Below are 13,241 nucleotides of genomic sequence, written 5' to 3' on the forward strand. Positions count from 1 at the left end.
ACATTTTATGGTGAAATTTCAGCAGCTAAACTTTACTCTAAAATCTACATTTTTCCTTAGAGTGTACATAAAAATATATAATAGTGTAAATGAAGCAATTTAAAATGTATATATTATTCACTGTTACAAGTGGCCCTCTGAGGACAGCCATACCTGCGATGTGGCCCCAAGGGAAACGAGTTTGACCTCCCTGTACTATGCACATGATTTATGGCATTTCTTTTGTTACACAACTTCATTCATAAGCAGACTTTGCTCTCATGTTCCTGACACAGGAGCATAAATGTGAGCTTTTGCTGACATCTTCTGGTCAGCGACTGTAATTACGGCAAGAATGCAATCTTTTCAAAAGGAAAACATGCAATTAGTCACTCTAAATATATAGCTACATTTTTTGTCCTCCATTACAGTGTTTAGAAATCGCCTTCTTTGCCTAAATTTAAACAAAAACACCGGAGTTTAGAGGGTGTTTTTTAAAAGTTAAAAGTTAAAAAAGCATGGTTTTGTTTATTTTGACATGACGGTGATAAAAAGCAAGCGTATGTTTGGATGTGTATTTATTTACACGTGCGAGTGGGAGGCATCCCGTGTGCTTTTACACAAACCGATCAACATTTTTAAATGAAACCTAGAAAATAGTCGTGGATTGTCTCAGGGAAAAATACTAATTTGACCAAAAAAAAAACAACCACTGCGATACTTTTGACTGTCATATTGAAGTGTATTGTGACCCTATACAAAAAAAAGCAACGGAACATTTTAAATATAAACGATCGGCATGAAAAGTTGATATCTTAATACAAATATTTGTTCGGGGTAAGCAGTCTGGCAACATGAATAAAAGCGGTATGTTCGGGGGGGAAATTCTGCAAAAGGAAACAACATAACATTACACTGTACGAGTCTTCATGCTAACACAACTACAAGTCTGTGGCGTCTTACCAAAATACAAAAAATGATTTAAGATGATGTGCTATAACAAGAAAAGCTGGAGCAGTGAGCGGACCAAGACAACTTTCGCAGTTACTAAAAGAATATAGTAATATGCATCATACTTTTTTGCAATTAACAAAACATTTTCCACATATCTGGACCTATGAGATGGAAGAGGTTTGAAACAAGATTGCAGTCAACTGGAAGGAGTAAGAGTGCATATTCAGCACTTATGGATGGGTAAGCCGAGACTAAAAGGTGGGTGGTCTACAGAGGGGACACAGCAGACTGGCTGCGAGATTGCGTGTGGTCAGAAACTTGAAGGTGTTAAGACGTTCATGTCCCGGGGTTTGAGTTTGTGTGGCCGCTGGGCCGCCTGACTGGCGTCCATGCCGGAAATTTCGATCTTGGGGGGCATGAAGCTTGTCGTGTCCCCCACTTTCAGGGTGTCGTGGGGGCCGGTGCCTGCAATGGTGGAGGACTTGTGCAAGCCAAAGTAGGACTGTAGTGAAAAGCCTACAGGGAAGGAAGTCGGAATTATTAAACAAGGCTTAATGACCTAAATCACATTTACACCTTTTATCATTTTGCTATTAAGGGTAGAGATGTCCGATAATGGCTTTTTTGTCGATATCCAATATTCCGATATTGTCCAGCTCTTAATTATAGATTCCGATATATACAGTCGTGGAATGAACACATTATTATGCCTAATTTTGTTGTGATGCCCCGCTGGATGCATTAAACAATGTAACAAGGTTTTCCAAAATAAATCAACTCAAGTAATGGAAAAAAATGCCAACATGGCACTGCCATATTTATTATTGAAGTCACAAAGTGCAATTTTTTTTTTAGCATGCCTCAAAACAGCAGCTTGGAATTTGGGACGTGCTCTCCCTGAGAGAGCATGAGGAGGTTGAGGTGGGCGGGGTAGAGGTGGGATAAGGGGTAGCGGGGGGTGTATATTGTAGCGTCCCGTGAGAGTTAGTGGGTATTTGTTCTGTTGTGTTTACACTACCGTTCAAAAGTTATTTTTGAAGGAAAAGCACTGCACTTTTCAATGAAGATAACTTTAAACTAGTCTTAACTTGAAAGAAATACACTCTATACATTGCTAATGTGGTAAATGACTATTCTAGCTGCAAATGTCTGCTTTTTGGTGCAATATCTACATAGGTGTATAGAGGCCCATTTCCATCAACTATCAGTCCAGTGTTCTAATGGTACAATGTGTTTGCTCATTGGCTCAGAAGGCTAATTGATGATTAGAAAACCCTTGTGCAATCATGTCCACACATCTGAAAACAGTTTAGCTCGTTACAGAAGCTACAAAACTGACCTTCCTTTGAGCAGATTGAGTTTCTGGAGCATCACATTTGTGGGGTCAATTAAACGCTCAAAATGGCCAGAAAAAGAGAACTTTCATCTGAAACTCGACAGTCTATTCTTGTTCTTAGAACTGAAGGCTATTCCACAAAATTGTTTGGGTGACCCCAAACTTTTGAACGGTAGTGTATGTTGTGTTACGGTGCGGATGTTCTCCCGAAATGTGTTTGTCATTCTTGTTTGGTGTGGGTTCACAGCGTGCCGCATAATTGTAACAGTGTTAAAGTTGTTTATACGGCTACCCTCAGTGTGACCTGTATGGCTGTTGACCAAGTATGCTTGCATTCACTAGTGTGTGTTAAAAGCCGTAGATATTATGTGATTGGGCCAGCACGCAAAGGCAGTGCCTTTAAGGTTTATTGGCGCTCTGTACTTCTCCCTACGTCCGTGTACACAGCGGCGTTGATGAAGTCATAGATTTTACTTTTTGAAACTGATACCGAAAATTTCCGAACAGATACCGATAATTTCCGATATTACATTTTAAAGCATTTATCGGCCGATAACATCGGCAGCCCGATGTTATCGGACATCTCTAATGAAGGGGGTTTTGTTTTAATATTGCTCGATATCAATCTAGGTTTTCTCTGAATGTGCATATTCTTCTGTTTCTTTCTTCTCTTGACATTTGGTGAAAAATCAATACTTTAATGAATCCACAGCACACAAAAACTGGAAGGTTGAACTATCATCATGCGAGATCCTTCAGTACAGTACATTTCGTGAGACCCACTGAGCAAAAAGCAGAATTCGAAATCCCTCGAATTCTTCTTCTTCAGTGTCCGAATTAAACAGTTGGGCGAATACGGCATCCAAAATGCCCGTCGAAGTCGTCATTAATGGAGTGAGTGTCGCTGCTGTTGTCTAGCAGTTCAGTGACAATTCCTGCCTTCCTGAAAGCTCGAACCACAGTTGAGACTGATATATCAGCCCAGGCATTTACGATCCACGGGCAGATAGTGGCGTATGTCGTCCGGCGCTGTCTCCCTGTCTTGGTGAACGTGTGTTCGCCTTCTGTCATCCACTGTTCCCATCCACTGTTTGGATGGGAACACACAAATGGAAATGAAACGGCACGCCTCGTGCAGTCATATATCCCAGCATGCACCGCGCGCTTCTTCTTCTACGGGGGAAAATGAAGTCAGCGGCTGCTTACTGTAGTTGCGAGACCTGTTGTGGCTCAATATTGGTCCATATATAAGGCGCACCGGATTATAAGGCACACGGTCAGCTTTTGAGAAAATTGGAGGTTTTTAGGTGCGCCTTATAGTGCGGAAAATACGGTAAATAACTTTGCTATCCTAAATAAATAAACAAAAGCATTAAAAGGACTAATTTCTGTAAGCAAAAAGGTAACTGAAATAAATATTGAACACCCTAATGTGCTTTTTTTCCCAGTTTGAAAATCTAGATTGGACGTTGTCTTCTTTTTGTTTTGTTCCCATGTTATCGCGGCATTTTCGCTCGATGATGGGCTCATATTTAGGGTTGGGTATCGAGTATCGATTGGAACCGGGACTAACTTTCCGATTCTCCCGGAATCGTTCAAAAGTTTAAATTTCGATTCCTATTTTCGATACCCAGTCCGCCGACCGGGAAAAAAGAGTAAGTCCGCCGACCGGAAGAAGAAGCCGCTGAACACCAACGAAGAAGCGCCCACCGCCGGAAGAGTTAGCATAGCCGAGCCTATGTAGCCGAGCGAGTCAGTCAAGCATGGATAGCGGGCGTCGGCGGTCGAAAGTGTGGCTTTATTTTACTAAAAAAAATGAAATATCGGCGAAATGGAACACGTGCGACAGGACTGTTTCGTGCTTAGGAGGGTGCACGACGAACATGATGAAGCACCTCCGAGTTCATGGAGTACAAATAAATGCGTGTCCCGTCTTCGACGCGCTGCGCCGACCGTCCTCCTCTGGCTCCGACGCCCAGCCTGGCACCTCGGTGACTGCACTGCAGTCCGAATCCGGTAAGTAAAACAATATATATGCAATAAATAATGTGTTTTGCGCCAACGTTGAGGCAGCTAACAAATTAGCCCGCGTATTTTTTCATAGACAATTTACAACCTGCTAGCCAGGCTCCGCGATGTGCTCAGCGTACTCCGTTCACCGTAGCGGCAATGGGGAAGATGTCGGTGCCACAGACGGAAGAGTGCCACAGAAAGGTCACTGCGCACATAGTCAAAAGACTGCATCCCTTTTCAGAGGTGGAATCTCCAACATTTAGGTTAGTTAAGCAATAACGTTAGAGCTAAGCTAATTGATACTGGGCTAAACAGTAACAGCAACATTACATGTTTGTTTATGTTTGCAGGGATATGGTGAAAACTCTCAACCCAAAATACATACCACCTTCCAGGGACTACCTGTCAAACACATTGATCCCGGCATGGTACAAGAAGAATCGGAACCGAGAATCGTCAGGAATCGGAATCGAAACAAAGAATCAGAATTGTACGAATTCAAACGATACCCAACCCTACTCATATTGCCATCCGATTGGAAGCTGAAATATTCCCACAATGAGACATTTGGCTTTGTAATCTTTAGTTTTTTCCCTCCTAATTTTTGTTACTTTGCGGAACCTCTCAAATCGCGAGGCTCTCCGTGGTTCCTGTGTGTGTGATTACGCTGAGTCGGTCTCCACTCACCGAGACAAAGATTGTGAATGACATCAAAAATATATCTCACTGCGTTCAGTTAATTCTACTGTTAAATAAACACGCTCGGGCTGAGAGCGATATGCATAGAGTGACATGTCTGTCACTCAAATTACTTTTAATAATAATAATAATACATTTTATTTCTCGGCGCCTTTCTAGACACTCAAGGACACCGTACACTACCGTTCAAAAGTTTGGGGTCACATTGAAATGTCCTTATTCTTGAAGGAAAAGCACTGTACTTTTCAATGAAGATAACTTTAAACTAGTCTTAACTTGAAAGAAATACACTCTATACATTGCTAATGTGGTAAATGACTATTCTAGCTGCAAATGTCTGCTTTTTGGTGCAATATCTACATAGGTGTATAGAGGCCCATTTCCAGCAACTATCACTCCAGTGTTCTAATGGTACAATGTGTTTGCTCATTGGCTCAGAAGGCTAATTGATGATTAGAAAACCCTTGTGCAATCATGTTCACACATCTGAAAACAGTTTAGCTCGTTACAGAAGCTACAAAACTGACCTTCCTTTGAGCAGATTGAGTTTCTGGAGCATCACATTTGTGGGGTCAATTAAATGCTCAAAATGGCCAGAAAAAGAGAACTTTCATCTGAAACTCAACAGTCTATTCTTGTTCTTAGAAATGAAGGCTATTCCACAAAATTGTTTGGGTGACCCCAAACTTTTGAACGGTAGTGTACATTCGTTAAACCACTCCACCTCTTGCGGTTACGTAATCGCACTAATTAAAACCTCAATGCGGTGCGCCTTATATATGAACAACGTTTTCAAATAGGCCATTCATTGAAGGTGCGCCTTATAATCCGGTGCGCCTTATAGTGCGGAAAATACGGTACCTTCCAATTACAGTACAATGGTAAACAATTCTACACTAATGAAAAATAAAAGTTGAAATCCTCTTAAAAATGGTAACCTGCATTAATATTATGATTAAATTACATTATTAACTCTGTATATTATTTTATGGATTATTTCTTCAGTTTAAGAGCACGATGTAGACAAAAGCTCTGAGTCGGTCTGTATAAAACTAACTATTTTTAATGTTGTGTTCTAATGTGTGGCACCTTGAGACAAGAATATGTTGATTGACAGTCTAAAAGTAACATGTCTTCCTCTGCTCATTATTTTCGCAGTTTTATGCATTTATGTGTATAAAATATAGAATCACAATTTTGGAAAGAAATTTGCATGTAGGTCTAGTCTACATGCATCAAAACCTCCTACTTCCTTAAAACTGAGCATTGAGTGCCTCACCTGTGCCAGTGTCAGTCCCTGGGTGGGTGGGGGACTTCTGTACCACAGAGCGAGTTCCAAAAAAGCTCCACCTGTCCTCTCCTCCCTGGTTTCCTCCCATGTCTGATGTGTAGTTGGGACAGTTACTCTCGAGCGGGGCGAGGAAAGGTGCAGGACTCCGCTGGAACCAGCTCCTACAGCCCCGCCAAAGACGCGGCGTGAGTTGTGAGCACGCGGCTCTTATGCCAGCTGGTGAATAACATGGCTGATGCAGAGCGCCAGTTTTAGACACGAAGCATGTGGGGCATCGACGGGACACAATGTGAACAACTTGGACGTGGATGGCTGCGGCCTACCTGCGACCCACAGCAGGTGATGCAAGGGGACTGACGCAGGGGGTGACAGATGGCGTGGCAGAGGGGGTGACAGAGGGAGTGACGCCGGGGGTGCCACTTGGGGTGGATTGTGCCGATGTTGTAAACCTGTCGTCCTTGAAGTCCCCGATTGACATTCTCAACTTCTGCAAAACAGCAAAGCAAGAACAAATCGTAACAAATCCCACAATGTACACTACACTACTAAACTGTATTTCTTAGCTATTACTAAGTATTTGAAAATGTTGAGCATGTAATATTAGAGAACATGCAGTAAACAGTGCCTCAAATTGCCTGTGACTAAATAAAACTCAGGGCAGGGCCAACTCACTGCTGTTGAAATTAAAGGTTAATATGACAACAGCAAGTTATGAGTTTGCTGTAGTTTGCAGTAAATGCTGGAATTTGGTGTCTAAATTTGGCAATAGGTAAGTTACAGTAAAGGGACGCATAGACAAATATTTATTAGGGTCTACGAGTCGACTGATCACATTTTAATAGAGATGTCCGATAATGGCTTTTTTGCCGATATTCCGATATTGTCCAACTCTTAATTACCGATTCCGATATAAACCGATACCGATATATACAGTCGTGGAATTAACACATTATTATACATAATTTTGTTGTGATGCCCCACTGGATGCATTAAACAATGTAACAAGGTTTTCCAAAATAAATCAAGTCATGGAAACAAATGCCAACATGGCACTGCCATATTTATTATTGAAGTCAAGTCAAAGTGCATTATTTTTTTTAACATGCCTCAAAACAGCAGCTTGGAATTTGGGACATGCTCTCCCTGAGAGAGCATGAGGAGGTTGAGGTGTGTGTGTGTGGGTGGGTGGGGGTGTATATTGTAGCGTCCCGGAAGAGTTAGTGCTGCAAGGGGTTCTGGGTATTTGTTGTGTTTATGTTGTGTTACGGTGCGGATGTTCTCCCAAAATGTGTTTGTCATTCTTGTTTGGTGTGGGTTCACAGTGTGGCGCATATTTGTAACAGTGTTAAAGTTGTTTATACCTCCACCCTCAGTGTGACCTGTATGGCTGTTGACCAAGTGTGCTTGCATTCACTTGTGTGTGTGAAAAGACGTAGATATTAAGTGAGTGGGCCGGCACACAAAGGCAGTGCCTTTAAGGTTTATTAGCGCACTGTACTTCTCCCTATGTCCGTGTACACAGCGGCGTTTTAAAAAGTCATAAAATGTACTGTTTTAAAACAGATACCGATAATTTCCGATATAACATTTAAAGCATTTATCGGCCGATAATATCGGCAGTCCGATATTATTGGACATCTCTACATTTTAATTAAAAGACCGCCAGGAATGGTCATAATCATGGTTTTTCATAGTAATTGCAGTTAAATAACCCTAACAGTCCTTGATAAAAATACTTTTTACAATGAATGTTGTGTTTACAGGACATCTTGTACTTCAGGGGCCGTACTTATCAAGCTTCTTAGAATTACTTCTAAGAAGTCTGCTAAGAGTTGACTTAAGAGTAAATAAATTCTTGGCTGAAAGCTGCACTTAAAAGTTAGTTATCAAGCGTCTTACTCACACTTTCAGCGAAGTGTAGGACTGAATCTTAAGTGTCACACTCAGAGCTGAATTACGACATTACTATGTGCCGTAAACGCAATTTTAGGTGACGTCATTTCTGTGTCCATAGAAATGACCAATCACGGAAGGGAATCCGTTGTCTAAAAATAAAGAAATATCTTGGAAATATTTAAGTGGACAATGGGAGTGTATATTTTGACAATAAACTACAAAATAATACAAAACAAACTAGTCCCCGCCGGCACTCACGCTACCGCTCCCTCTCTTCTCTCGCCCTCACACTCACTGACGTCACTCACCTCACGGCCACACACATACGCTACTGTCATAACATTTTCTTTCCAATTCATTAATTAGGCAACTAATTTGAAACTGGTGTGGGTGGCTCTATATATACTAGCCCACTGCAGCCACATGCAGAAATCAACATGGAATCGAAAAGTATTAAATCTGTGACAAAAATAATACCCGCTCTGTCTAAACGATACCGTTTGATCAGCTGCTCGTCATCAAACAAATCCAGGACATCGTTCCGTTCCCTGAATGTTCGCGCACGTCTCTCTCGCCTCAGTGCCATCCCCTGCTGGCAACTCCTAACCACTTAAGACACCTCTGAAGGTCTCTTAAATATCGTGGAGAGTAGGAGTGATTCTTAGACTTAAGAACGTTGATAAAAAGCTTTTATTCTTAAGTTTGAGAGTAGGACTAAATTTCGCAAATTCTCAGGACTTAAGTGTAAAATGGCACTCTAAGAAACTTGATAAGTACGGCCCCAGATCTGTCGATTTTTCACTCCGGTTATGTAATTTGTGTCGTACAGTAAAACTATGTTTCTCAGTAGTTTGTTTTTGTTCAAAGGTTATTTACTATAATAGATCAAGTCACGGACACAACGTCAGACTCTAAGAGACGAGTCAACTATTGAAGTAATTGTTAGTTGCAGCCCGAGTTGGCAAGTCAACTTAATTGATTTGTTACATTTTGCTTGTATCCAGAAAAAAATTCACAGCGCTTCACTTTTTCCACATTTAGTTATGTTACAGCCTTATTCCAAAATGGAATAAATTCGTTGTTGTCCTCAAAATTCTATACACAATATCCCATAATGACAATGTGAAAATTTTAGCAAATTTATTTAACTACAAAAAACGACAAAATAAAAATTAACATGTTCGTAAGTATTAACAGCCTTTGCTCAATACTTTGTCATCAACAAAGCATTTACTGCCTCAAGTCTTTTTGAATACGATGCCACAAGTTTGGCACACCTATCTTTGGCCAGTTTCGCCCATTCTTCTTTGCCCATTTCAAGCTCCATCAGTTTGGATGGGAAGCGTTGGTTTTCATCCAGGATGTCTCTGTACATTACTGCATTCATCTTAGTCTAGTCAGGGAGGTGACCAAGAACCCGATGGTCACTCTCTCTGAGCTAAAGCATTCCTCTTTGGAGAGATGAGAACCTTCCAGAAGGACAACCATCTCTGCAGAAATCCACCAATTAGGCATTTCTGAGTAAAAAGTTTGCCAACATGCCCCTGAAAAAATCTGAGACCATGAGAAAAAAAAATCCTCTGGTCTGACGAGACAAAGATTGAACTCTTTGGCGGGAATGCCAAGCATCATCTTCGGAGGAAACCAGGCACCGCTCATCACCTGGCTAATACCATCTCTACAGTGAAGCATGGTGGCAGCATCATGGTGTGGGGATGGTTTTCAACTTGGAGACTGGTCAGGATACAGGGAAAGATGAATGCAGCAATGTACAGAGACATTCTGGATGAAAATCAAGGCTCCCCGTCTACCCTGATGGAGCTTGAGAGGTGCTGCAAAGAGGAATGGGCGAAACTGCCAAGATTGTGGCATCATACTCAAAAAGACTTGAGGCTGTAATTGCTGCCAAATGTGTTGAGCAATATATAAGAATACTTTTGTACCTGCTGCCTTCACATGTTTAATACATAAGGCTATCACATTGTGATTTTGTTTTTTAATGTATTCACTGTGCCATAGCACTTTAATCACAATGTTTTTATTGGTCTACTAGGTATTATATTTGATTGTTTTACAGTGTGCCTACATACTGGTGATCGTTTGTGGATTTTTAAATGTTTTTTATGATTTGTGTTTGCTTGCCTCATTTTGTCCTGACGCTGAATTACAAATGTCTGCACAAATATTTTACCTAGGGGTACCATTAAATTAACCTTGAAGCAAAGGCTGTGAATATTCATGTACATTTTTATTTTTTTAGTTTTAATAAACTTGCATTAAAAAAAAAGCACTTTCACATTGTCATTATGGGGTATTGCCTGTAGAACTTTGAGGACAAAAAACATTTTATTTTGGAGTAAGGCTGTAACATAACATGTGAAAAAGATGAAGCGAAGTGAATACTTTCCTGATGTGTTGTATGGTAAGAGATTTGCGCTCAGAACTTTGAGGATATTAGTTTGTTTTTTGAGAGGGTTGCAATGCAATATCTCTAAATCAACATTTATTTGCAGCATTTGTATTTTTGCCATCAGTATTTGTCATCAGTGATGCACAGCAGAGTGCAATTGAATGAGTCAAAGTAATGGGCATCAGTGTGTTTTTAACCTGCAGATAAGCAAACAACAACTGAAGTGCGTCAACGTTCCTCGGGGCCAATCATTTGTCCTGCGAGGTGGGCGGAATGTTGACAGTCATGATAAGGCATATTATTAACTTTGGAAAATACTGTAAACACCGAGTTAGAATGTCATGCAAAATGTCTAATAATGTATCTTTGTGAGTTTTACTAGAAAAATTATCTTTTGTAAGGTTTGCAAAGACAAAAAATAGTTTTTACTCAACATGACAGTGTAACTGTCATATTAAATATAAAAGTTATATAAACATACCTCCAAAACCAAACATGCAATATGTCTAAAAATGCCTGGAATAATGTATCTATGTGAGTTTTACTAGAAACATTATCTTTTGTAAGGTTTGCAAAGACAATAATTTGTTTTTTACTCAACATGACAGTATAACTGTCATACTAAATTTGAAAGTTACGTAAACATAACTCCAAAACCAAACATGCAATATGTCTAAAAATGCCTGGTATAATGTATCTATGTGAGTTTTACTAGAAAAATTATCTTTTGTAAGGTTTGTAAAGACAATAATTTGCTTTTTACTCAACATGACAATGTAACTGTCATACTAAATATGAAAGTTACGTAAACATAACTCCAAAACCAAACATGCAAAATGTCTAAAAATGCCTGGAATAATGTATCTATGTGTTTTACTAGAAAATTATCTTTTGTAAGGTTTGCAAAGACAAAAATTAGTTTTTTAGTCAACATGACAATATAACTCACACTAAATATGAACGTTATATAAACATAACACCAAAACCAAACATGCAAAATGTCTAATAATGCCTGGAATAATGTATCTATGAGTTTTACTAGAAACATTATTTTTTGTAAGGTTTGCAAAGACAAAAATTATTTTTTTACTCAATATGACAGTATATATGTCATACTAAATATGAAAGTTATATAAAAACTCCAAAACCAAACATGCAAAATATCTAATGCCAAGAATAATGTATCTTTGCGAGTTTTACTAGAAAAATGATTTTTTTGTAAAATTTGCAAAGACAAAAAATTGTTTTTTACTCAATATGACAGTATAACTGTCATACTAAATATTAAACTTACGTAAACATAACTCTAAAACCAAACATGCAAAATGTCTAATAATGCCTGGAATACCGTATCTGTGAGTTTTACTAGAAAATTATATTTTGTAAGGTTTGCAAAGACAAAAATTAGTTTTTTACTCAACATGACAATATAACTCATACTAAATATGAAAGTTATATAAACATAACTCCAAAACCAAACATGCAATATGTCTAAAAATGCCTGGAATAATGTATCTATGTGAGGTTTACTAGAAAAATTATCTTTTGTAAGGTTTGCAAAGACAATTATTTTTTTACTCAACATGACAGTATAACTGTCATACTAAATATGAAAGTTGTATACACATAACTCCAAAACCAAACATGCAAAATGTCTAATAATGCATCTGTGAGTTTTACTAGAAAAAATTATTTTGTAAGGTTCGCAAAGACAAAAATTTGTTTTTTACTCAATATGACAGTATATCTGTCATACTAAATATGAAAGTTATATAAAAACTCCATAACCAAACACGCAAAATGTCTAATGCCAAGAATAATGTATCTTTGCGAGTTTTACTAGGAAAATTATTTTTTTGTAAAGTTTGCAAAGACAAAAAATAGTTTTTTACTCAATATGACAGTATAACTGTCATACCAAATATCAAAGTTATATAAACATTACTCCAAAACCAAACATGCAATATGTCTAAAAATGCCTGTAATAATGTATCTGTGTGAGTTTTACTAGAAAAATTATCTTTTGTAAGGTTTGCAAACACAAAAAATTGTTCTTAAATCAATATGACAGTGTAACTGTCATACTAAATATGAAAGTTATATAAACAAACAAATGCAATGTCTAAAAATGCCTGGAATAATGTATTGTATGTGAGGTTTACTAGAAAAATTATCTTTTGTAAGGTTTGCAAAGACAATAATTATTTTTTTACTCAACATGACAGTATAACTGTCATACTAAATATGAAAGTTATATACACATAACTCCGAAACCAAACATGCAATATGTCTAAAAATGCCTGTAATAATGTATCTATGTGAGGTTTACTAGAAAAATGATCTTTTGTAAGGTTTGCAAACACAAAAAATTGTTCTTAAATCAATATGACAGTATAACTGTCATACTAAATATGAAAGTTATATAAACAAACAAATGCAATGTCTAAAAATGCCTGGAATAATGTATCTATGTAAGGTTTACTAGAAAATTATCTTTTGTAAGGTTTGCAAAGACAATAATTTGTTTTTTACTCAACATGACAGTATAACTGTCCTACTAAATATGAAAGTTATATACACATAACTCCAAAACCAAACATGTAATATGTCTAAAAATGTCTGTAATAATGTATTTATGTGAGGTTTACTAGAAAAATTATCTT

The 13,241-nt window shown here is 38.3% G+C and overlaps 1 protein-coding gene across 5 annotated transcripts in view; it reads right to left on the reverse strand.

Moving 5' to 3' along the window:
• Positions 1-554: 554 nt before the first annotated feature.
• Positions 555-13,241, reverse strand: part of kiaa1191 (KIAA1191 ortholog) — a 39,083-nt gene continuing 26,396 nt past the window's right edge. For all 5 annotated transcript variants that reach the window (XM_062045927.1, XM_062045929.1, XM_062045928.1 and 2 more), the window contains exons 7-9: positions 6,596-6,759; positions 6,261-6,433; positions 555-1,449 (exon numbers count right to left, since the gene is read on the reverse strand). In XM_062045927.1, coding sequence (XP_061901911.1) covers positions 1,244-1,449; positions 6,261-6,433; positions 6,596-6,759 — 543 coding nt within the window. In that variant the 3' untranslated portion in view covers positions 555-1,243. The remainder of the gene's footprint in view (positions 1,450-6,260; positions 6,434-6,595; positions 6,760-13,241) is intronic.

The sequence above is a fragment of the Entelurus aequoreus genome, linkage group LG04 (assembly GCF_033978785.1).
Source record: "Entelurus aequoreus isolate RoL-2023_Sb linkage group LG04, RoL_Eaeq_v1.1, whole genome shotgun sequence".
Lineage (NCBI taxonomy): Eukaryota > Metazoa > Chordata > Actinopteri > Syngnathiformes > Syngnathidae > Entelurus > Entelurus aequoreus.